Source organism: Boleophthalmus pectinirostris, unplaced genomic scaffold (genome assembly GCF_026225935.1).
Source record: "Boleophthalmus pectinirostris isolate CB_2022bp ecotype Guang Dong unplaced genomic scaffold, ASM2622593v1 HiC_scaffold_20, whole genome shotgun sequence".
NCBI classification, from domain to species: domain Eukaryota; kingdom Metazoa; phylum Chordata; class Actinopteri; order Gobiiformes; family Gobiidae; genus Boleophthalmus; species Boleophthalmus pectinirostris.
This window is the reverse complement of record NW_026571153.1, coordinates 33,066,984-33,093,277: the sequence shown is the minus strand read 5'-3', so window position 1 is coordinate 33,093,277 and position 26,294 is coordinate 33,066,984. Positions and strand designations below refer to the sequence as shown.

At 40.2% G+C, this 26,294-nt stretch overlaps 2 protein-coding genes across 5 annotated transcripts in view; one reads left to right on the top strand and one right to left on the bottom strand.

Annotated features, from left to right (window-relative positions):
* The window catches only part of tdrd7b (tudor domain containing 7 b), a 35,806-nt gene extending 22,788 nt beyond the window's left edge, over nt 1–13,018 (top strand). For all 4 annotated transcript variants that reach the window (XM_055156139.1, XM_055156140.1, XM_055156138.1 and 1 more), the window contains exons 13-20: nt 3,261–3,344; nt 4,775–4,909; nt 5,545–5,655; nt 6,876–7,024; nt 7,915–8,117; nt 8,751–8,976; nt 9,319–9,479; nt 9,782–13,018. In XM_055156139.1, the coding sequence (XP_055012114.1) occupies nt 3,261–3,344; nt 4,775–4,909; nt 5,545–5,655; nt 6,876–7,024; nt 7,915–8,117; nt 8,751–8,976; nt 9,319–9,479; nt 9,782–10,002 (1,290 nt within the window). In that variant the 3' untranslated portion in view covers nt 10,003–13,018. The remainder of the gene's footprint in view (nt 1–3,260; nt 3,345–4,774; nt 4,910–5,544; nt 5,656–6,875; nt 7,025–7,914; nt 8,118–8,750; nt 8,977–9,318; nt 9,480–9,781) is intronic.
* A 1,374-nt stretch (nt 13,019–14,392) lies between these two features.
* Nucleotides 14,393–25,785, bottom strand: LOC129409728 (calcium-binding protein 4-like). The gene is made up of 7 exons (XM_055156255.1): nt 25,034–25,785; nt 17,968–18,103; nt 17,284–17,314; nt 16,489–16,632; nt 15,697–15,806; nt 15,348–15,495; nt 14,393–14,716 (listed from the first exon to the last, which is right to left on the bottom strand). Exons 1-7 carry the CDS (start codon nt 25,783–25,785, stop codon nt 14,688–14,690), a joined length of 1,350 nt encoding a protein of 449 aa, XP_055012230.1. The 3' UTR covers nt 14,393–14,687.
* Between the last annotated feature and the right edge of the window lie 509 nt (nt 25,786–26,294).

Below are 26,294 nucleotides of genomic sequence, written 5' to 3'. Positions count from 1 at the left end.
CTTCGGTGACGCCGTATGTGCACTTGTACCCGTGTACTCGTATTAACAGATCCACTTAGACTCGTTGCTTCACAACTGCTGTAAGTTGAGTTTTGGGATGTAAACTGCGCTAATAATCTGTTGTGAATCTGCATGGGCACCGATTGCAGCTTCATTTGTCAGTGCGGCCCGAGGTAGAGGGGTGGGATTGTGCGTACATCTACCGCGGGCCACACTGATATTATTTTTTGGAATTAAGTGGCGGGCTGCAAAAAATCCTTCCGAGGGCTGCAGTTGGCCCCCGGGCCGCGAGTCTGAGATCCCTGTTTTAGACAAAAGAGAGTGACTAACTAATCTGGGGAATCAGGGAATGTTGGTGATGTCAGCTGTAGAGTTGTATCAATAGAACAGTTGTCAGACACGTATCCAATTCAATCCACTTTATTTCTATAGCACATTTCACAAACAAACTGTTTCCAAAGTGCTGCACATACATAAAAATAACAACAATAAGATGATAAAATAAACTACTAAAATAATACTAGTCTTAAAATAATAAAACCAGTAAAATAAAATTAAAACAAAATCATAGACTAGAAATAAATAAACCAATAAATAAATTAAATCAGTAAAACCAATAAAAACACATAAAAATAAATAAAAGACACAGAGGACCACACAACTCACGCGGTGTTAAAAGCCAGAGAATAAAAGTGGGTCTTCAGACGAGACTTAAAGCTCTCCACTGTGGGTGCTGCTCGAATGTGAAGCGGCAGATGGTACCAGAGTTTAGGGCCGAGCACAGAGAAGGTCCTGTCCCCCTGGTTTTAAGTCTTGTCTGAGGCACCCTGAGCTGGAGCTGGACCTCACACCTCAGAGCGCGCGCAGGGGTATAAATTTGGATGAGGTCCGAGACGTACTGTGGGGCCAGTCCATTCAAAGCTTTAAAAATAAACAATAAAATCTTAAAATCAATTCTAAAATTAACAGGAAGCCAGTGCAAAGACGCAAGGATTGGGGTAAAGTGCTCTCTCCTTTTTGTTCCTGTTAAAAGTCGCGCTGCAGAGTTTTGGACTAACTGTAGTCTGTAAAGTGCGTTTTGCGAAATGCCGGAATAAAGTGCATTACAGTCGTCCAGGCGTGATGAAATAAAAGCGTTGTTCAAAAAGTTTAAAAGATAAAAAAGGTTTAACTTTAGATAAAAGCCGCAAATGATAAAAACTTGATTTTAAAACACTGTTAATCTGTTTGTCAAATTAAAAATCACTGTCTCAGATGATGCCAAGGTTGGTGACTGTGGGATGAACATAATTTTTGTGGCCCCAAACAGTATCACCTCACGTATTCTGGCACCTGTTGGGATGCAAAGGTGTAAATCAGCGCCACAGTTTTTAAACAGAAGTTAGAAGAGTTTTGTTTTTTTTAATCATCATTTGTTTGCGTTCAATCAATATTTCAATTTTAAATGTCCAAAGTATAAAATAATCTGCATAATACGTCTTCTTTATAGAGTCCACATTGCACTGTTTTCTGATCTATATTTTAATGTTTGTTGTTTTGTTTCATTCACACACAAACCCTGCACATTTAGGCTGAGTTCTTCTCTCAAACAGAAAACACTCTTTTCCACTTTGTGATGTCATGTGGCAATACAGGAAGCGCTCCACTGTGTTTTTAAAGTCCACACACCTTCACTAGAATCATTTGGATGATTTCAATGCTGGAATTGCTTGTCTCTACTGAACTAAAGGTAAGAGGAGCCGTTAACTTGAAAACTGCCACTTCATGACATCACAAGGTGGAACAGAGCATTTTGAGCTTTGGAGATGTAGACTGACAATAATAAAGGATTACTCAAACATGTGTGAATGAAATAAAACACAACTCCAAGTATGTTTTTAATGGGGTAATAACATTACAACATGTCTTAAATCTCACTAGAGTTTATTTAGCAAAATGTACAACGTTTAATGCAAGCAATATACTGCCGTTGTGCACTTGGGCCAGACACTTGACCTCTGCGTATGTTAACTTGTGTGGTTTGAGCCCTGCTCAGACAAGTGTGGACAGGTGTTTGCTGTTGTGTGTGTGGAGGTGAGGAGTATGTAGAGTTATTCTTTATGAATGTGGAGCAGGCTGGAGCCTCCTCAGGGCAGGTAGTGGACAGCAGGAGATTAGTCTGATAATCCAGGATAAGACACGACCCGGCCACCTAATCCGGTCACAGGAGTCAGGTGAAGTTCTGAGTTTGAGTCAATGGAGCAGTACTGTGAATGCATTCTGAAAAGTCCTGGGATGGGGTTGAGTTGTTCTAAATCAACAAAACTCCAGTCTCCAAAAAACGGTTGATGATAAAACAACATGTAAGAAACACTCAATGTTTAAAAGGTTTGCTGAGATGAGTGTGGAAATGTTCAAGGCCACCACATTGGCTCGTGTCCACAAACAGAGGGCGTTATTGCACTGAACATAGGCAAATGAATCTTTTTGCAGCATTTATAAAAACACAAAATTCTTACATTGAAAAACTGCTAGTTTGTGACAGATGTTGGTTACCATGACACCTAGAGCGGCAACAAGTTAATCAGTTAATTACAATTTAGCAATCATTTAAATGAACTATATGTAAGAGTTTGATTTTAAATATAATAAACTTGACATATCTGTGTCCCCAGATATGAGGTAAACATGTTTAAATCAAATGTAGCTTTTACTGATGACTATTCTAATGCTGATTTATTCTTACTTACAAAAACACTGGACATGATGGACAAGTTGTTTTAATGTTATAATTTGATGTTTTGGTTCTCATGGCATTTATCCATCAGTCTGTCATTTCAGTTGCCAGTTGCAATGCTGAAATCCAGTTGGTTTAAACCTAAAATTTCTCCCTCTGATCTGAATGATCACTCCCTAAACCCCAGGACCTGTACCAATGCTAAATCAGTGTTAGTGCAGCCTCTGCAGCGCAGGGAGGGATTCTGGAGTTCCTGAGCTTCACATGAGGCATGTTCTATCCATGTACTGAGAAACAGAATGAGACAAACTTGGATATGTCTATCTGCAGGTTAAGGTTCTGGCAACCTACGGATAGTTAATTAACAATTGTAATAACTTAAATAAAAATAGTAAGAGCACAGGCTACACTCAGGATCCCCTCAAACAACTTCATCAAATGTAATCATATTCACTGCCCTTTTGCTTTCCAAAGATTAGTCAGATAACAGTTGGTTGTAGCCCAAGTGACAGTCCTGTTGTGACTGAGATGTTGTGTGTTCCAGGTGAGCTCTGAGCACCTGGTGTCTCTGCCCTTCTGTGGGAAAGCCTGTCTGGCCCGATACAAAGGCAAGTGGGCCCGAGTGGAGGTAAGAACACACTTCACACACAGGACATGTGTGCTATAGGACTGTGTGGGCAAAATGAACTTATGTAGAGTTGTTCATGTTCATGTTTCAGAGTGGTATAAATTTGCACCATTGCCATAGCTATTAACAAAAGAGATGTTAAATGTTAGAATAACTTTGGAGTTAAGCATTTATTCTGTCATAATTGAAATCATGATTATTTGAAGAACTTGTATTGTGAAAAGTTAACCTGTTCAGATGAATAATATATAATTATAGTATAGATTATTATAGTGTAGCGGTTTTCAATAAGTGAGGCGGGCCTCCCTAGGGAGGCACCAAAGAGCCACTAGGGAGGCGCGACACATGTGGACTAAAACAGGACTGAACCAGGAGTGAAATAGGACTGAACCAGAACTGAGTGTTGGGGGACAGGCCTGGAGGTGCACCCGCAGACTGTCAGGTGACCACAGGTGAAAGGATTGGCGCAGAGCTCCACGCTTCACAGAGCTCCATGCCTCACGGAGCTAAGTGTTACCTTTGCCCGGCGATCACGCTTTGCAAACACCCTGCTCTGTGGTCTTGGGATAGAGCACTGCTCTCCTGCGGGCCTCCAGCAGGTCCCGATGCAAAACAGTGCGGCATGGGACACATTTTGAAAGCACATTGCGGGCGCAGGCAGAAGCAGGAATTGTGTCCTGCACAGACCTCTGTATGGTTTAGTCCCGGTTTAGTCCTGGTTTAGACCTGGTTTAGTCCTGGTTTACACCTGGTTTACACCTGGTTTAGTCCTGGTTTACACCTGGTTTACACCTGGTTTAGTCCTCTGTCCTACTGATGTTCAGTGAGGTTAAAAGTAGCCTCAATTAGGCCTGCATGAAGTTGGAAATTATTTTATATAATTATTATTTCAAAAAATATGAAAATACAATATTTAGAAACATTGGTGAAATATTTGAGACACTCGTTAATAGTAATGTCTTGTGATTCATGTTTTGAGACACTGATAAAACGAGGCTGCTTCTGTATCACAGTCATAACACAAGTTAGACATTATGATGTACTGGACCTCTGCTTGAGGAGATTTTCTCTAACCGGACCTCCTCAAATTTTAGTTGAATACCCCTGATATACAGTTATTATTTAATGGGCTCTGGGCCACTCTGCACTGGAAAAATTGGGCCTCAGTGTCAAAAAGGTTAAAAACCCCTGGTTTAGAGCAATACTTTTTCTTAAGGACTAGTACTCAACATGAGAAATCTTAATCAGGGAGCAATGGAAGAGGGCGGGGCTGGTAACAAGAGCACTAAATGTACAAGTCCCATAATTTATTTGTTCGTTTATTTATTACTTATGTTTGCTTAACAGGTTCAGTTGTACTGTATTTTCAGAGTAAAAATGGCCAAGCAGATGTTTGTAGATAGTAGATAGTACATGTTGACTGTTTACAGATCACAAACCTGCACGGCTCCCGGGTGTTGGACCTTCAGTTTGTAGATGTGGGGGTGCAGGCTTCAGTGGAGGTGTTTGAGCTCAGAGAGATCCCTCAGGCTTTCCTCCACGACCTGCTCTCCATCCCCGCTCAGGTACTACACAAGGACTCTACATAATATTGATGATTTCTGTACGATATAAACTACTACCACTATATCAGAAGTCAAAAGTGTTCCCAAGGAGTTTTTTTATTTTCATTTTTTTAAACATAACATTAAACATAGATGAAATGCACCGATGTAAAGAGAAATACAGAGAAGTGACAAAACTAAGAAGTTATTGATTTATTTGTTTTTATTTGAGTTTGTGCTAGAAGAAAAACAATAATCATCTACAGTACATACTACATATACATTATAAACAACAGAAAAGCACATTTCTCAAAAAGGAGTGGGAAGAAGAAAAATGTATATTAACTCAGCCCTATTCATTACATAGTTTCTAAAATGATGTGGTTGCTTATGTACATTGATCATGAAACTTTACAAATATTTACATATAGAAAAATAAATTACATTCTATGCATACTTTAACCTTATTTTTAATCAGAATTAATAATCAGTCAGAATCACAAAAAAGTTGTATTGTCATTGTAAATCAACAGAATGTTACTTATAGTCGTATTTTGTCTGCCAACACTGAAACATAACTCAGATTATTATTATACAATGAAGTTTGTGTATTTTCCATACTGAATATAAGATTATTCTGTGTTGCGTGTGCTCAGGCTGTGAAGTGCTGTCTGGCCGATATCGTGGTCAGTCTGGGCTCCTGGACTCCCGAGGTCGTGCAGTGGCTCCGAGAGAGAGTGCTGCACCTCACTGACTGTAGCATCAAGGTACAAACATGTTCTGAAATGACCCTGTGTCAGATCTCCTCTTTGTGTCTCAATGGATTCCTCTCGTTTAAAACTGAGCTAGAAGATGGTGGAGTTTGCTGTTTAAAGACCCTCTATCTGATTTTTCCCATGTATCTGAGTAAAATATGTCTTTCCATGGCACAGACATAATGTCTAAGCATATAATTGAGGTCAGAATAAGTCTGCTGTGTACTACTGCAGTACATCATCTAATATAAAGCATTTTATTTTCTGATGATCAAAAGGTATATGTTAGCATGCTAGCTGCTGTTACATTTACCTCATTTACTTTGAGTGCGTATACAGTACATGCATATACATGTGCTTGAATATTCCGGTTATCATTGGGTTTTTGGAGTATCCTGGTTATGTGAGTGTCTGCAGATGCAGGATCCTGATTTCAGTCTCCTGGATGAGCCAGTATCCCGGTTATGAGAAACCAGGATACACTTACTGTGTTTTTCTGATAGTATCCAGTATACTGTGGCCTGTAACTGCAGTATCTTGATTTCTCAAAACTGGAGCTGTACGGAGCATGTTCAAACTCAAGTAACAACAACGGTAAGAGCAGGTACTTTTCCAAAACGACTCAAACTCCTAACAGGACTTTTTAAGTAATAATATTTTATACTTAAAAACTAAATAAAGCAGTCTACTGTGTAATACAACCACCTATGTGGTTTGTGCTGCTCTCGAACCAAACCAACTCTGTGATACTGTGTTGTATTTTTCAATTGTTGAAAACGCCTTTTACTAAAGTTGGGACAGAGCTCCACAGTCTCATGTTCTTACTTGAACCTGTTAAAAAGCCTTAAGTTAGCAAAGTTGCTACATGTTTAGCTCCTCCTCATATTTGTACCATATTTACCATAGCAACCAGTCTAAATATCCAGGATACTCTGATTCCCCGTGTACACAGAGTATTCTGTTTTTTCTGAGCACATGTAAACGCCATATCCAGAATACTGTCATAACCAGGATAAGGCTCATAACCAGGATACTCATGCACATATAAACTCACTCAATAACAGCAAACTTCTCAGACCGTTTAAATAAATATTTTTTTCACAATGTCTTCAGAAAGTGGTGCCAGTATTCAACCCCAAAGAGATGATCATTATCATACTATCATGATTGTTATCAAAGGACACTGCCAAATTCTGACTCAAATTATTTAACCTGGCCTTTAACCTTTTCAGGTGGCCAAAGTGGATGAAACCAAGGCCTGTGTCCATATCCACCTGTTCACCGACAAGAACTTCCACGATGCAACACGCAGCCTCAACCACCAGATGGTGCACTCCCAACTCTTCAGACAGCAGCCAGATGTGATCCTGACCAGTCATAGGTCTGTCTCTCTGCTTTTGACAAACGATACAAGGTCAAGATGTTTCAACAGCATACCGGCCCCAGACAATTGCACTTTACAGTATGAACCAAAACTGCAGATGACAGGTTTTCATGTTTTGTTTTGTTTTTTTAATTCTAACTTGGTTTGGTGGGATAATACCTGTGGGGACTATTTATCATAGCTTCACTTCAGTTAAGTGGCAGTATGTGGAAAAAAGTACAAAAAACTGGAAGTTGTGAACAGAGGAAGGTAGTACTCAGTTTGTTACATTTTGTTCAGAAACTTTTTTTTAAGAAGTTGTACATACTTTTACTCCTGCTTAAAAGTTTTAGTTCCTCCCATGGTGAATAAGTCTACAAGTAACAAAAGATTTTCTGTTGATAATATGAAATGATTTGAACATTTGTGTTTCTTGCAGTGCTCTTGCAGATCTGATTTAGTTTGTGTCATTTTTGTGTTCATCCTTATTTTGTGACTTATTTAATATTTTGTCCTTCACATTACATTAACTTCAAATTATAAATCAGATATTATGTCCTGAGTGTAACCATTTACTCTTACTAACTTACTGTTACATTAGTAGTAGTTTTTCCAAATACTTTTTCACTCTTTACAGCGTACGTTTTGGCCCTTGTTTATATTGCATTACATGGTTGCTAGGTTACAGTTTTAGTAGTATCCTTTACGCATGTCACATCTGCTGTACATGTCCAACTGGGAAGTCAAATAAAATAAACTTGACCAAAATAAGATTTATAAAACTACATTAGAGTAGTAAAGATATTTATTCAAATCTTAAATATAATGATGATAGCTGTATTTTAGTGCAAAACAAAGGTGTAATCAAACCTTTCTGTTTATAACCCAGTGTTGCTCTACCCTCACAGCTCAAACAAGATGTCCACCCCCTCGCCAAAGACCCCCAGCCCCCCGGAATCCACCAACGGTACTACTGCAGCCCCGTCCGCTCCAGAGAAGGCCCGGCTCAGAAAGTCTGCTCCCAAAGACACACCCTCCCCTCCTGATACAGCTGACTGTCCGCTGCCCCCGCTGGTAGAACTGCCCCCGCTGGTTGAGCTGCCCCCTACAGGTAAAACAACAGTCACCATTCTGTCTGTACTATTACAAATATTTTCTTAACCAGGGATGGCGGAGTGGTCTTAAATGTCATCCATGCATGTTTGAGAACTCTTGCAATCTCTCCCGGGCCCTTTTCAAAGCCTTTTAAAAAATACTACCATCACAATTGAAGCTGTGTTGCCAGAGTCTTCACCTGCAGATAGAAACACATCCAAGTTTGTCTCATTCTCAGTGTATGGACAGACACATGTGAAAGCTCAGAACCTCCAGAATTCCCTCCCTGAGCTGCAGAGGCTGCACTAGCACTGATTCATAATTGGTGCAGGTGCTGGGGTTTAGGTAGTGACTATTCAGATCAGAGAGAGCCATTTTAGGTTTAAACCAACTAGATTTCAGTATTGAGACTGACAGCTGAAATGGAAAAACTCATGTGAGGCTCATTCTGCTTTCTGAATGGATATTTTGATAATAAAGACAATGATGTGACAGTTAGGGCTTGTTTATGGATTAAAAAAATCAAAATATTAAATATCTGTAATAGCTGAACACAAGTGAAACCAGATGTGCTATCATTTAAAGTATTTGTGCAAGTGCTTATAATCTCAAAACAGATTGTTTTATATTTTTGATTTCCCTATTTCAGGACAGAACCTGGACGTGTACGTGTCTGTGGCCTGTCACCCTGGACACTTTGTGCTGCAGCCCTGGAGAGACATGTACAAGCTGGTGGTGCTCATGGGAGAGATGATCCTCTACTACAACAGGACCGAAAACCAGATCGAGAACCAGACCGAGAACCAGCCCCAACCTGAACCCCAGCAGCTCAGAGTGCACAAGGGACACGTGTATGCCGCCAAAGTGGACAACAAGTACGGACACCTTATACTTTCATCGTAGTCATGTTTAGTTTGAGAGGTGTTGTATGGAGACCTCAGCAAAGGGGAGGGCGGTAGGCCTGTGGCAAAAAGGAAATATCCTGATTTTCTTAGAGATCAGGATTTATATCTGATTATGATTCATGTACATTACTGATTGTATTTGAGGCAACTGGGGCCATGTGCTGAGACTTCACTCTTCACTGTGATCAAGGTCAAAGGTCACTGTGATCTAGGTCAAAACAGATTGATTAGCTCCAAGTACACTATTAAAAAAAGTGACAATGATAATATTAGGGTTGAGATAGTGATCATATGAAACATGTGCTGTTTCAGCTGGTACCGTGTGCTGGTGAAGGGCGTGCTAACCACTGGCCTGGTGTCCGTTTATGAGCTGGACTATGGTAGACATGAGCTGGTCAGCAGCACACAGCTTCGGCCTCTTGTGCGGGACTTCAGACGTCTGCCCTTTCAAGCCCTCACCGCACAGCTGGCAGGTCAGAGCACGGAGACGCACCCACCTGACAAACCACAGCCTAACAACCCACTTACACAACCCTCCCAGAAACCACCCAACAACCCTCTCCAATGATGTGGTTACACTATCAGACACTTCTGAAATGGTAGGGTGGATGAAAATAAATGGACTTGCTATTGAGCAGACAAGGCACTTTCTATTCACACCTCCAACCTCAGCAATCCCACTCAATCTACTGTTCTGGGAGGCTGTACTTTTGATTATTTAGAGTTGTCCCCAGGTTGTCAGGGTAACGCTGTCTTCCTATGTCCCTCCTCTCAGGGGTGAAGCAGAAGCAGTGGTCTGAGGAGGCGTCCATGGTGTTCAGGAACCACGTGGAGAAGAAGGCTCTGGTGGCTCAACTGGAGGCTGTGCAGGAGGCCTCAGAGCCCTGGGAGCGCAGGCTCACAGTGTACCTGGTGGACACGTCTCAGGAGGACAGGGACGTGTGGGTGCACGACATCATGGCCGACTTCACTGATGAGATCAGCAGTGAAATGTAGGAGATGGACTTCTGAACTCTTAGACAGAGGTAGCAAAGCAGTTATTCAAGTAAGAGTAATGTTACTTCAGAATAATAGTAGGAACAAGTATTGGTCATAGAAATACCAAAGAGTGAAAATATACACAACCACTCAAAAGTTTGGACACACTTTTCCATGTATATTTCCTCTTTATTTCCATGATTATTTACATTGTATATTCTCAATGATGACATCAAAACTATGAATGACACATGTGAAATGTAGCAAACAAAAATACGCTCAGAATTACTCAGCTTGTTTTAATTTTTTTAAACATAGTCTTTACCTTTTGCTTTGAAGCCTGCTTTGCATTTTTGGCATTTCTTGACTGACGTGGCACATCTGTGAAGTGAAACCATTTCAGGAGACTTCATCATGAAGCTCAATGAGAGAAGTTTTCAATGAGAAGTTGAGAGTTCTTATATAATTCCATATATCTTACATCATATATTTGATGTCTTCTTTGTATAAAATGTAAAAAGTCATAAACATAAAGAAAAAAAGAGCATGTGTCCAAACTTTGACTGGTAGTGTATTTGGGGACACAACTACTCAAGTAAAAGTAACTGTCTGGATGTAATGTCTGATTTATAATTTGAAGATGTGGTTAGCTCCCACCTCACAGCAAGAAGGTTCCCGGTTTGATTCCCAGGTCGCCAGGCTCTTTCTGTGTGGAGTTTGCATCTTCTTCCTGTGTTTGGGTGGGTTTCCTTCAGGCTCTCCACAATAGGTCAAATCCTCCAGCTAAGGTGGTCCTGACCAAGACTAGCTCAAGACACTAGCCCCCACAAGGAGGGGGTCAAGAAAGTGTACCTTAACCTTAAATAGATGAACAAAACATTTAAACATCTGATGTAACTAAATCATATCTGAAAGAGCGGTGCAAGAAACACTGTAATAATATATGTTAAATTGTTAATGCTGTTGCTAAGCCTGGAATGTTCCACAGTACGCTTTAATTCCCATCTTGCATTTATTCAATTACAGGTGGTTTATAGTTCAAAAATACATTGAAAACATACATTCTTACTGTGAGTGCAGTCACCTCTCCACAGATCTGGCCTGTAACTTGGTCTGGTGGTGAGACCTGCTTGTCTCCATGGAGATAGAGAAGTTTATGAGTGTAATGCCATCAGTGTTGGGAAGGTTACTTTTAAAAAGTATTCCCCTACAGATTACAGATTACATACCCCAAAATCTAGTTTGTAATGTAATCCATTAAATTACTTAAAGTGAGTAACGTAATCTGAATACTTTGGATTACTTGATATTGTCATGCTTTTTAAAACTACATACATTTAATACCCACATCCTGAAAATTCTTAGTTTTCTTTGTCCTCTTCAAATTGGCCCTGGTTTAGTCCCTGTTTAGTCCTGGGTTAGACTTGGTTTAGTCCTGGTTTAGTCCTGGTTTAATCCTGGTTTAGTCCTGGGTTAGACCTGGTTTAGACCTGGTTTAGACCTGGTTTAGTCCTGGTTTAGCCCAAAATGTGAAAACAGGAAAATACCACCCTGTAATCCATTTATTTCAACAAAGTAACTGTAATCCAATTACCACTCACTAAAACAGTAACTGTAACTGAATACAGTTACTCATAATTTGTACTCTGATTATGTAACTCCGATACATGTAATCTGTTACTCCCCAACACTGAATACCATACTGTGTTTGCCTGGAAACCATCCAACACACACTTCTTCAATACTTCATGTATGTGAATGTGGTCACAGTGAACATTGGTGACAGGTGGATTAGCCAATCAGAGACACACATGGTCTTTTACCTTTATCACATCAAACATGGCTGCTTGTGAGGAAAAATTAAAGGGAAAAAATATCACAGGAGACTGAAAAACATGGTGAATTTCTGCAGAATCAAAGAGTCTAAACTCTGTTAGTCTGAGGTGAGAGAAGTACATTTTCGGTGATCAATGAGCTGCTGTCTTTCACATGCGTCACTGAGGAAAACAAATCTGATTGGACGAACATATTTAAAAAATACTGAGAGTGTCATTGTGGATTTGCTAGTCAAATACTGTGGAACATTCTAGGCAACAACATCTCCATGGAGACAAGCAAATGTTTGCATTAAAAACCAACAACAAAGTATATGTACACAGACAGCCAAACATGTTTAAAAAGACTGTTCAAAGTGAACTTTTTTCCCACTCAAAAATACTTAATAATTGAGACTATTATTTGCTTCATATTCTCAATGAAAACGTGCAGGTCGGGCGAGTGAAGGACTACATAAGTGCATTTGACATGTTTCTATGAGCGCCTAATATTTAGGATGGTTTTATACACGGGAGCTTTTTCCAATACTTTGTTATGATTTAATTGGGAGAATGTTGTGCTGTGAATCTTGACTGCAGATGAAATAAGCTTTAAAATAAACTGAAAAGCCCTGTACCTGATTTTTACTGCCTTAAAAAATGTGAAAAAAGAGCTAGTTCATTTAAACAGTTTACAGTGGTCCAAAGTTATTCAAAGCATCCTAATTACTGACAGTGATAAGCGCTTTTCACACAGACTGTAAAGCGAACAACAACTAACATGCTAATGTGCACTTGCTGATTAACAGACAATTAAACGCTTTATTATTAGATAGAGACGGTATACAGCAGACTTATTTTGACCTCAAGAGGTGCTTATACAATATATTATATGTGTACAGGGGCAAGACACATTTTGCTCAAGTTGATGGGAAAAATCCGGTACAGGGACTTTAATATGATAAAATATACAAATATGTTCAAACATTCTCAGATCTGTGTGTGCATGCAGTGTGACCAATGTGGGATAAGTGAATCTCAGCTCTAATAAACCACTACACATGAGTTTACAAGCCTGGCTTCACATGCTGCCCTGTGATTGGCTCCTGCTGTTCAGAAGATAGTATTTATTACAGATTGAGCTAACCAACTAACTTTATTCTATTTTATTTAACTTGAGGTATTATGTTCTTTTTAAATAAACGCTATTGAAACCATTACTTTGTGACTGCTTTCTTTGTCATATTAAAAGGTGTTCATTTCATTTTAATCTGACTTTGTGTGTGATTTTGGGTGTAGTAGATTGTTTTTCATCATGGAGCACAACAGGACACAGGAAGACAAATTTGTCCACTTACAAAAAAATCTAAAATCTTATGCATGCAAAAGAAACCAAATATATAACACAATATATACTGAAAAATTGTTAACACCTGTTTTATATTTTATACTGAAATTCTCAAAGTCTCCACCCTCTGCTTTATCGACAGCACTGCAAACACTTGATCTTCTTTCAGTGACCTTTATGATGAAGTCTCCTGAAATGGTTTTTACTTTATGGGTTTATACGTGTACCTTGTCCTAGTTCTTTAATGGAATGTCAAGAGTGTAAAAAAAGTGTCCAAACTTTTTTCACTTTTTCGTTCCAGAATCAGAATTTATTTGTCATTTCATTATAAAAATACACAGAAAGGAAACACTGCACTCAGGTCCAGGTCAACAGCAGCACAAATAATAATAAGAAATTGTTGTATTGTTGTAAATTGTTTAAAATATGTAATATCAAATACAGTCTTTAAAAACAGCCCACACTTGCCCCCATTTTCTAAAGTCCTTTCCAAGTCAGTGCTGTTTTGTAAGGTGCTTTAGTGTCTGGGCTTTCTGACAGAATTGATCTGTCTCACGGCATCAGGGTAAAAATTGTTCTTTAGTCTGGTCCTGGCCTGTAGGTGGCGCAGTCTTCTGCCTGATGGGAGAGCTGTAAAAAGTCCATGTTCTGGATGGTGGAGTCTTCCATGATGCTGTGGGCTTTTGTTCTGCACCTGTTGATGTAAATGTCGTCAATGCAGGGCAAAATATCTTTCCTCTCTGCCGTTGTGCTGCTGCTGAACCACACAGTCATGTTAGAAGTGAATATACTCTCCACACCTGTCAGTAGAGGCATTGATGTGCTTTCATTCATATGCAACTGGTCTTGTTAGACCAGGTGAGATTACTCATGATTTGGACTCCCAGGTATCTGAAGTAGGAGACAGTCCTCACTGCATCTCCACTGAGGTATAGAGAAGGGCCACTGGGTTTCCTGCGAAAATCCACAACCATCTCCTTTGTTTTCTTTACAATGATGCACAGATTGTTTTGCACCAGACCTCCAGCTGAGAGACCTCCCATCTGTACTTGTACTTGGACTCATCGCTGCTGCTGATGAGCCCCACCACTGCTGTGTCATCAGCAAACTTCACTATGTGATTGGATGGATACTGAGTGACAGCGAGTATTCAAGTCTAACAGAAAATGAATTGCTACAGTTGAACGGTCCGTAGGTTCTGTGCCTTTCACTGTCCCCAGTAAACATGACAAACAATAACAGGCAGTTTCTTATTAAAATATGTTTATTCTTTGTTTACTGTTAGTGTTTATTAAAATATAAAGTTTATTCTTATGGTTTCTATGGTTTCTCTTGTGTTTACATGAATATAATACCAAAGTGTATTGTTTTAGTCAGTTATCTGTCACATTGACTTCACACAGGTATTACACTTAGGCACATACAGTCTGTAAATGTACTAGACTTTTGTCTACATCCACTCTGCTGCTTCCTGAGGTGAGCTGTGGTGTTCATGTTGTCCAGTTGTTAACCATTAGCAGTTAGCCATTAGCTGTTAGTCTTTAGCGAATGGAGAGCATCATGACAAACTCTGCAAACACACACAAGTTCATGTCAGTACACAGACAATAGTTACAAAAGCAGTACATTCAGTTATTCCTATTAAAACAGACACTAAGTAACTGCCACCTGCTTATCTCCATAGTGATGTTAATGTGTTTCCTGAATGTTCCACAGTATGGCATTACACCTTATCCATCTTCAGTGTTGGGGAGTAACAGATTACATGTACCGGAATTATGTAATCAGAGTACAAATTATGAGTAACTGCATTCAGTTACAGTTACTGTTTCAGTGAGTGGTAATTGGATTACAGTTACTTTGTTGAAATAAATGGATTACACGGCGGGATTTTCTTGTTTTCACATTTTGGGCTATATCCAAAAAACCCAATCAGAAGTGGAACACTGATGTGCAGGTACACACACTCAGTGAAAAAACATTCTTAGTGTGTGCAGGATCCTCTCCACAGATCTGACCTGTAAGTTGACCTCCTGGTGTCTGTAGTATGTCTCGAACATAAATAACCATACTAAATCAAATAAAATAGGTCTACAGTGTGGAATATTTCATTCAGTGGAATAACATTTCCATGGAGACATGTGACAGGCAAAAGTGACACAGTGCAGCTTTATTGTGTTCTAATCTTTTGGTGGTCTGACCTTCAAAGTCGATGTTGCCATCAGCGTTGACATCCAGCTCCTTGAGGATCTCCTCCAGCTCGCCCTTCTTCAGCTTCTCTCCCAGCAGGCTCTTCACCGCCTCCTTCATCTCATCCTGGTTTATGTTTCCATCTCCATCCAAGTCAAACTAGAAAACAGTAGATGGGATTTATGTCAGATGCTTTTCCATATCCTTGTGTGCTACTGGAGAGGAACAGTACTGGGCTGGACAAATGTTGCAAAGAAAGAATTTATTTATATTAAAGAAAAAATGTTCCAAATTTGAGATGGATATTTTTTTTTTCCAGTCAGCCATCTTTAAATATGTCTGTATGTGTGTTAGTCTGACCTGTACAAAAGCAGACTGGAGCTCCTTCAGACCCAGCATGTCCGCTGTCTCCCCCATCATCCTGGGCCCCATCAGCTCCACAAAGTCCTCAAAGTCCATCAGGCCCCCCACTGCCCACACATATACACAGGGAGGAACTACATGAATATGACTAGAAAGGGAATATTCTTAACTTGATGCTGGATTTAGAGGCCAAAACAATATTAAGACGTGCATTTGATATAAGTAAGTACAAACAATCTAAATCTCTTAGTGAACTACTCAAACAATGACTAATATTCTGAATCCATTGAAATTGTATTTTTTGCCACTTGGTTCTAGTTGCTAATGTAAACAAATGTAAACTACCAAAGAAATCTGTTTTAGGTAATTTTGAGCATAGACGAATAAAGTTAGTGACTGGATAGGACCAGTATGGTGCCAATTGCCCAATGATCCATAAAATCTGTCCAAAATCTGTGCTGACTTCTCTGCAGCAAAAAAACACACAGGAGTATTTTTTAAAGTAACTGCCTGTGCTACTGAAACTAGGTGACCAGAACTTTAAACTACAGCTAGAGAAACAAAGAAGCAGGAACTGCCCGAGCACTGATTCATAACTGGCTGCAGGTGCTGGGCTTTAGGGAGTGTTCCATTCAGCCTGGAACCGGCACCCAAATGACAGACGACATGTACACTGCAGTTGTTCTCAGTAAAAGTTATATTTGATGTGACCATGTTTACCTCCTATGTTGGGACACATATCATTATTGGGATTTAAAACGTTTTTTTCTTTTAAAAAAAGGCACTGACTTCTCATCTTGATCTGCTGGACAATTTCCAGCAGCTCCATCTCTGTGGGCATATATCCCATAGTCCTCATGCACTCAGCCACGTCCTTGTAGTTCAGGTATCCATCCTGGTCATAGTCAAACTCTTTGAAGGCCTGCTGCAGCTCTGGGGAAAAGGAGAGGACAGGCTGGGGTTAACTCACTAAACACTATGGAGGTCCAGATATGAGAAGAAAGATCCATGTTCAAACCAGGTCTAAACCAGGGCTGACCTTCATTTTAACAAAGGCTGAAAACCAGGACTAAACTGTCTCAAAACCAGGGCAAAACCACAACTAAACCAGGTTTACTGTTTTAAAACCAGATCTAAACGAGGTCTAAACTGTGTCAAAACCCAGGCGAAACCAGGACAAATCATGATTACAGAAGAAGGCTAATCCTGGTCCAAATGAGGTCTAAATGAGGGCTGCCCGAACCACAAGTAAACCAGGTCTAAACCAGATCTTAACCAGGACTGGTCCATATGTAAACCAAGGCTAAACCAAAAAATAAACATAGGTCAAAATGAGGTCTAAGCAAGGGCTAAATGAAAAAACAAAACAAAACAAAAACAAAACAAAACTTGGTTTAACTACAGTGCATTCACACGTTTGATCCTGGTAACATAGTCCTGTTCTAATCCTGGTTTAGTCCTGGTCTGGTCCAGGTTTAGTTTCGGGTTTAGCACCACCAGTTTAGTCCTGGTTTTGATGTGGTCTATATGAAATTGTGAATGCACCCTAGAACTCAAGCAGGACTAAACTGAAGATTGTCTTACCATCGAGCTCTGCCTGAGCCAGTTCCCTCTCCTGTAAGAGCACAAAATATTTTCATCAAGTATTGATAAATATCCCTGTGTGTCAGATGCCCTCCCCTCCTCCTGCATCCCTGTGTGTCAGATGTCACAAAGTTCAACATCTTCTTTGTCAAAATAAATTAATTACATTTGTTTCTTTTGATAATTGTGAGATGAAAAAACAAAAACAAAAAAACAACAACTGGGGGTTAGTGGAGTCAATTATAACGTAATGTAATGCAATGAATGAAAGTTTACAACGGTCTAGTAAAGTCTGCCGTCGGTGTTGACATGGATAAGTGTAATGCAGAGTGGCAGTAAGCCTGTTTGCTGCTGTGGGAGCTGGGATTAGCTCTGCTCTCCTGACGACAACAACAACGGAACTGCTACCAGATCAATTTAAGGCACGGAAATGACGTGTTTGTAAATAAAATGTAAACGTGACAGAAGATAGGGGCCAAGCAGGTAACGCGAGGACAAATGACATGTCATATCTGTGCAGAGGTGACCTACTTACAGTAAAAGTGCATTTTCAAGATACTTTTAAATCATCATAGCCCATCAACACTTAGTTCTGTCACGTCTGTCTGGGTGTGTCTTGCTCAGGGACACAACAGCACTACTTTAAACATCTGTCTACAGGTGGTGTTAACATGTGTGACTCACGGCTCCGAAGACGCTGTTGAGCACAGACATGTAGACTTTGGTCATGTTCTCCGTGTTCTTCTTGGACTTCTTCTTCCTCTTCTTGGGCGTCTCTGAGACTGAGCCGGCCGGTGAGTCTTTGGGGGTCCCAGCGTTGCTACAAGTTGTAAAGAGAAACAAACATAGAGGCTGTGTTAGGTCTCATTCATTTTGTGCTAATGTTCTAGGGTGTGAACGTTCTAGGGCACAGGTGTCAAGCATACGGCCCGGGCCCTCCAAGACCTTTAATCTGACCCTCGGCTGATTTTCTACTAAAATATTTTAATTATATTTTCTATTAAAATATTGGTCATTTTCTGCAGTGTTTAGCATAGCAGTGTCTCCACTACTCTATATCAATTTTGATACTGTAATGTGATGATAGTAAAAACATTTTTTCTCAAGACATTAAACTGTCAGACAAAATACTACTATTTTCTCTGTGTAACCATGTGGTACACTAGATGTGATAAAACTAAAGAGCTTTAGTGTGCTTTAGTATCAGCACTTGTTCAAATGAGAATAGTTTCAGTCATTTCATACTAATTGTTGTATCGGTTAGTATCAGATTTTCAATACTTCTGACAAGCCTGTGTCTGTCTACATATACACTACCGGTCAATAAGTTTTAGAACACCACACTTTATCCTTTTTTTTTTTTTTACTGTTTAGTGTTGATCAAAACTTATTCTAAAATTTTGATTGATGAAAGTGTCCACCTTTGGAAGATGTAACAGTTGAACACACTCGTGGCTCGTTCTTTTTACAATACAAATCAAATATTGTTCAGAAAGTTCTTCCCAAGTCTGTTGCAGAAGTTCCATAAATGTGTGGCACTTGTAGGTTGCTTCACTCTTCTGTCCAGTTCATCCCAAACCAGCTCGACAGGGTTTAAGTCTGGACACTGTGCTGCTGCTGGACACTCCATGTTTTCAAGCTTTACCATCTTGATCTTTTTTCCTGAGGTAGTTTTGACAGAGCCTGGACTTGTGTTTTGTATCTTTTATCTTTTTTTGAAACCTCTGGATGTTCAGTATTTACCTTTGTACCAGTTCAAGCTCTTCATTGGACTTGCACGACTTGAATTGCAATAAATAACTGGAAAAATTAGGGTGTTCTAAAACATTTGACTGGTAGTGTACATTTAACATGTAAAACTTATCTACAGCCATCATCTATTTTACACAAAAGGGCCTTGAGAATCATCACCAACAATCATTATAAAGACACATCAAACTCATTATTTGTATAACTTAAAGTGTTCCAAACTCATATATTTGATACATTGGCCACTACAGTTTAAGGAACAAACATGTAAAAAAAAAAAAAAAAACTGATTCGGAAGCAATATTATGGAGCGAAGCATAACTGTGAAAGGAGTTAATTTATGGAAAAGTCTTGACAAAGAAATCAAAGGATCCAGTACAAAACTGGCATTTAAAACATACATACAATCCAGTGCAATCCGGGAGTGTGAAAAAGAAAACTAAGATGTTGTGCATAAAAGTGAAGATTTCTGTTTGCATGAAGATTTGTGATTGAAATGAAATAAAATATTGATTTTAAATGTTTTAAAGCAGGGGTGTTCACACTTTTTCAGCATGTGAGCTACTTACAAAATGACCAAGTGCCACGTGACTTCAAATGATGATGTACCTAATACAAAACCAAACAAACTGCACTGAAACACTCTGTGCCCCATTTTTGGACCCTCCCCCACAGTTTGAGAACCCCTTCTTTAAGAGAACTTCCTCTGGCACTTTACACAAAACTGTGAAAAACTGAAGGAAGATTTTTAAACCTGTTTTTTAAAGTTCCAAACTGGAGTTACATTCTTTTCTGGTTTTGCAGTGATATTTACCAGCCTCTGCACATTTACCAAACCAAACACACATCGTGACAAACACAGATGCATTTGTGCACTTTTGTTAGACAAACTTCAGCCAAATGTGGCAGTAGGTCTGTTCTGTAGATCCGCTCTATGCTGTAGACCTGCTTTGTGCCAACACTGGAACAAAAATTTAGACTGTTTTTTGCTTCACGTTTGGTCTTGTTCTTCTAATCAGCCGCACTGTGGGAGGGTCTTGTGTTCGCTGTACGCAGGAAGGAGCGAGAGCGTGAAAAGGCGAGGGGCGGCGTGCTGACGTGAGGCAGGTGGACAGGTAGGATGTTTAGGAAGTTGAACCTGCCCTGTGATGCACGCTGGTACACGAGGGCACACGCTGTTGCAGACGAGCCGTGCATAGGGAGTGTGTGTGTTTGTGATGTGCCGTAGAGTCTCCGCGGGTTTCAAATGAGCACACAGGCTGCACTGAGACGCCCCACACGCTCCTGCACCCGCTACAAGTTTATTACCAACAGCAGCGGCCGTAATGAAATATGATCAGACTTGTTGAGTGTCAGACCTCGAGTGAGAGACAAGACCGAGTCCAAACGCGAGTCCGAGACGAGACACGGCGATCTACCCACACGACCTTGGCGATCGACTGGTAGATCGGGATCGACGTATTGAGCACCACTGTTTTAAAGTAACCATCAGCGTTATTATAGTGTCTGGAAAAAGGAAGAGGGGGCAGACAAAATAAGATGACTTTTATTTCTGCTCCTTTTTTTTTTTTCCATTTCTTGTATGTTTAACGTCATGACACTGTTACTGTCGTTTTTCTACTTGATAAAATGAATGAAATAAACTAATAAAAAGATGGTAATAATATTCTCTCTCTCACACAGCCCACTCAGGCTACGTTTATGGTGGTGGTCTGAGCAGAAACGCAAAAGTGGCATCACGAGGTGATGCGTGCATATGGTGACGCAAAAGTGTGTGGAATTTGTTTGGGTATGCATGCCAGGCGGCTAGGTGGGGACCCTAGGTGGTGATGTATGTGACAAACGCGTACGGGACATGAGCAGATCTGACCAGAGTTTTGTGTCTTGGGCAGTGTAGACAAAAACACTACGGCGGACAGTGTTGGGAAGGTTACATTTAAAATGTATTCCCCTACAGATTACAGATTACATACCACAAAATGTAGTTTGTAACGGAATCCATTAAGGTACTTAAAGTGAGTAACGTAATCTGAATACTTTAGATTACTTGATAGCCCAAAATGTAAAAACAAGAAAATACCGCAGTATAATCCACTTATTTCAATGAAGTAACTGTAATCCAATTACCACTCACTGAAACAGTAACTGAATACAGTTACTCATAATTTGTACTCTGATTACGTAACTCCAGTACATGTAATCTGTTACTCCCCAACACTGATGGCGGAGCAAGTTCAACTTTTCCACTCTGGAGGATGGTTTCAGATTTTAGCATTTTAAGCCCCCAAAACACCGTCACCGTCTAAACAAAATAAACATATTTTGTCGTTTTTACCTGCAGGTGTTCTCATGTAAACAGGCTCTTAGTCTAGAAGCATGGGTCAACATGAACTTTTACTACTAATAATAATGCATTGGGGCCCGGTCAAGCAGAAGTAAACAGCAAGGCCAAAAATTCAATACAGATAGCATATGAACTCTAGTTTATGAAACTGTTGACCTTTTTTCTGTACCATTTTTGGTTCTAAAGTTCCATACGTTTTAAACAGACCATGTATGAAACATGGAACAAAAATTATTTCCCAAATTTCAAAGACCTGCAAATCATGTAAATAAATGGATGTATTTCATCATATCTTGTGATATTCCATCTTTGAACTGTTGATGAAGGTACATGATTTTTCAAAAAAAATTAATTTAAAATGATAAAAATTTGCTTGGAAGGACTGACATATTTTATAGAAATAGTTTCCTTTCATTTTGAAGTAATATTAAAGTATTCAGAAGAAAAAAGTTGACAAATGATGTAAAATCCTGCACCTTCTACTTGTTCGTACAATTTTCCCTCCGTTACTTTTCCCTCCGTTACCATGACCTTTCTTAATAAAAAATCTCATGACTCAAAAAGTAAGAGGTTTTTCAACCTAATCTTGTACCATATGGTAGAAAACTGTATGAAGCAAATATTCAAACCAGTTTGTTAAGGATATGTAAGTGAGAACCACTAGTTATCACTGTTTGGATTTATTGCCCAAAAAGTGCTGCAGATTTCATTCCCTCCATTACCCACATGAGTTTTTAAAATTTTGTCAACAACTTGAAAGAATATCACAGGTTTAACTTGACCCTGTTGGAGTGTAACTCTTTCCTACATTCTGATACTTTACTTATTTCAATAGTCCCTCTAGTTTCTGAATAAGAGACATTTGAATGTCAAAAATCTGCCCCTATTTCCCTCCGTTACTGCTTGACCGGACCCATTAGTCAGTTCTTTTCTAGACACTCAAAGTCACTTTAACATCCCATGCATTAGACAGAGATTAGATTAGAGATGCTACTGTAGCCACTGCTGCCCTGGGACAGACTGACGGAAGTGAACCTGCCAATCTGCACCACTGACCCCTCCAACCACCACCTCCTCCCCCCATCTTTGTTTTATTCACCTATCTGCTGCTGCGGCCGATTCCACAGAGGTAGTAGACGGGGTTCTCTCTCCCGTGGACATGCTGCCGGTGCTGGGTGGACAGGAGAGTGGAGGAGAGGTGACCCAGGGAAGGAGGAGTGGTGATGTCTGCTCCTCGTCCTGTGCTGGAGGAGCTGCGTGACTCCACCTAATCTGTGGCTTAACTTCTTGGAGCGAATGCGCACACCAAGCGATTAACCACTAATGATGGACACTGGTGCGGAGACGGAGACAGTTATATGCCTGTGTCCTGCAAGTATAACTAACGAAGGGGTTCACATGACACGTCTCTATGCAACGGTAGAAGTAAAACACATAAAAAAATCTACTCAAGTAAGTGCTGAAGTACTCCTAAGTAAAATAAAAAGTACAAATACGTCACACAGATTTGACTATAAAACGTCACGGCCACAGACAAGGACCATCCGAACTGATACTTAGACTTTCACGATACACAGTCCATGGTTCGATATTTATTATAATATTTTGTAGAGGCTAACAGTTTTGAATATGATGCATTTTCATTTTAAAATGCCTTGACAAGACTTTGGTTTTGTCATAATCCAAATTTAGATTTAAAAATGCGTATAGCAGTTATTTCTTCATGTACTAATAGTCTGCACTGAAAAGGAGCAAAGTACTGTGTTTTTAGCTATATTGCTGCACTATAACTAATAATTTAAGCAGAGAGACTTGTATTGGCCCACGCTATTATTGTGAGACTTTCGACGATATGATATCACAATATCTCGGTTATTATTACATCCCTATAATTTAAATGTGTTTGATTAGTCCTAACACAGGTCTGTGAAGCTGCTTTTTGTGAACAAGCAATAACCGAGCCTCCCTGCTGTTCCTCACCGCTGGGATCAGTCTCCCCATAAGGGGCCTGGAGTCGTACAGAGTGCAAAAATGACTTTAGACTGTAGGACAAAGAAGGTGCACCATTGGGCTTGTGTTATGTCAATCAATGCATGTTCATAGGAGGGTTGAGCCAGGTCACGTGGCATGACCCTCCAGGTGTTTTGACAGGGTGAATAATGGGAATCATACACAAACTAAGATTGTTCATAGTTTTATGATAAAGTGATAGTTTTTTACATTATTGAGGTGCTGGACTATGGATTGTGTTTTATTTTTTGCATTGCTTTCTCTTGATCAATTCATTTGAGAAAGAAAAAGACTATTATTGTAGTGTTTGTTTTTTTTTTTTTTTTTTTTTTTTGTTTTTTTTAGAAACGTGTGAATGTAAACACAACCTCTAAACTTTTCTTTTTTGCTTTTCCATAGGTTGGACCCACTTGTGTGAGGGCTACATGGTGGAGGAGGCATTTTTATGAGTGAAATGACACGCTTCAGCCTCTGCAACATTGTCTATTTGAAGTCAATAAAACTTGTATTACTATAATGTTGTGTTTTCATTATGTGTTTAATATTATAAATGCTGAATGGTTAGTGGGTGGTTGTCTTTATGATAGGTGTTCATTCATATTCTGTTTAAATGTTGTTTGATGTTGAAAAATGGTCTACTGGAAAATGAAATGAGAATATTGCATGTATTGACTGATTAAGAAATGACACAACACACTGTTACTGTCTAAAGTGCATGATGATGTAGTAAACAAAGCAAAGAAACGTATACTGAGCATTTAAGGTGAAAATTTAATTTAAGTTAACATTTAAATACTGACATAAGTAAGCAGCAAGAGTTGTAATAATGCACCATGAAAACACAATGTTACATGTGAAACAGTGCTCAAAAGTGAGCAATAACATTAAAGGAACATTGAATCATTAAACATAGAACACTAAACAGTATTTATGTACTTTCATTTGCATAGTCTGACACTCAGAGGCACAGAAATGTTTCATTTTTAAAGCAAGAAAACACAATGGCAATCAGTTGTGTGAGTGAGAGAGAGAGAGAGAGAGAGAGAGAGAGAGAGAGAGAGAGAGAGAGAGAGAGAGAGAGAGAGAGAGAGAGAGAGAGAGAGAGAGAGAGAGAGAGAGAGAGAGAGCGCAAGTCTGTGACCAGGTGCAGTGGACAGACAGAAGTGCCATGGAGTATGTGCAAAAGATACGATGTAACACACAAGGGGAAGTCAAGTGCCTTACAGAAGTTTACCAGCTTCCTGCCACTTCGAACACAAGGGCAATTTTAACATTATATATATATATATATATATATATATATATATATATATATATATATATATATATATATATATATATATATATATATATATATATATATATATATATATACATACATAACCTGTGGAAAATAGTAAAATACTCACATAAGTAAGCAGCAACACAGTTGTAATAATGCAATATGAGAACACTATGATAGCAAAAGTGAACAATAACATTAAAAGGAAATATTTACATATTTATGTAGTCTGTTAATCAGAGGCAACTGTTACTGTAAGTCCCACCCCCATGGAGTTTGTCTACTGCTTCTGAAAGTCTGTAAATGACTCAAAAGTCCTTCCAGAGAGCCCCTTCGATGTAGAACTCTTTGAAAGCTCACAGTACGTTTTTTTGAGGTACTTTTTGTGGCCTTGGGTGGGGTGGCCACAGAGTGCACACAGGTACACTATTGGGTCTCTAACACTGCTCCCAGAAAGCAGTGACCTCCTCCTTTCATAGATGGTGGACCTGGCTGGAGTCACCTGAGTGGGCCGCCCTGTAGGTGGGGGTCCTGGAGCTGTGCTGGCGGCTGGGAAAAGCGGTGGCGGTGGCAGCAGCAGTGGGGATGAGGACAGAAGTGGTGGGGCTGGTGGTGGCTGGGGTTTTGGCTTTCGGACCCACTTCCGGACCACTCTTGTCTTCAGCATCCTTTTCCCTGCCAAAGATGGAGCGATGTCACAGTGGACCTGAGGCCTGCTGGTGTGTGGAAGTTCATCAGGCAGCCCTGGTGCAGGGGCTTGGCTGGTGGAGGAGATGCTCTGATGTCGACGGAGGATACCCAGACCCGGATCTGTAACATTAGTGGCAGACAGGGCCGCTTGTCTCCTCATAAACTCTGAGATGGATTTAGAGTTAATTTTGAGGATGGATATCCCCAACTTGCTCAACACCAGGTCATCCACTGTCACCCTCTGCTGCATCTGCTGATAGATCTTGGTGATTGAATGCTTCAGCGGTGACCCTCGAGCCTTACACCCACAGTCTGGATGGAGCCAGAGCTGCTTGATTACACAGTACATTAAGCGGTTCTTTCGGGAGTCCAGCAGGTGGGCAGCTGAATACCGTTTGCTGAACTTGAGCTTCTGTACCAGTGCCATCTCTGCTGGATCTCCACAGGTACGGCCAAAGAGAGCGTTGCCCCAGCGTGAGGAATAGAGGCTGTCGAACTGCTGAATACTGCGGTCGTGAAGTTCCAGCTTGTTCCAAGCAGCGATCACCCTCTGCCTGGTGCGGTCGCTGATGGCTAGCTTCCCCTCCTCCAGGCCGATCTCAACCAGGACCTGCTGAGTTCCTCCACATGCTCGTACCCGGGGTGATGGTGTGGTGAGCGAAGAGGTACTCCAACCCAATAAGCTCATCGCCAGCAGGAACCGGACGCCTGAAGTTCTTCTCCTCCACCTCCCCAAACAACTCCTGACACCGCTGGTTGAGGCGATCCACCAGGGGAGACATGTACACCATGTGCCTCCTCCCTTTTTGCCCTTTAATGCTCGCCGAGTCCCCGTCCAAGTTCCACCGAGTGATACCCGCCAGCAGGTACACTTGGAAGGGCACAGCAGCACAGTGGGGGCCTGGGATCATATTGGGCAAAAAGGAGTGGAAGCCC

Excerpts from the sequence above, each read along its gene's own strand:
- LOC129409728 (XM_055156255.1), bottom strand. The coding sequence starts at position 25,785 with ATGGCACTGGTACAGAAGCTCAAGTTCAGCAAACGGTATTCAGCTGCC. Across the intron at positions 15,496-15,696 it reads TCCAGTCTGCTTTTGTACAG|TTTGACTTGGATGGAGATGG; the intron begins GTCAGACTAACA and ends ACTGTTTTCTAG. Across the intron at positions 14,717-15,347 it reads TGGCAACATCGACTTTGAAG|AGTTTGTCATGATGCTCTCC; the intron begins GTCAGACCACCA and ends GTGTGTTTGCAG.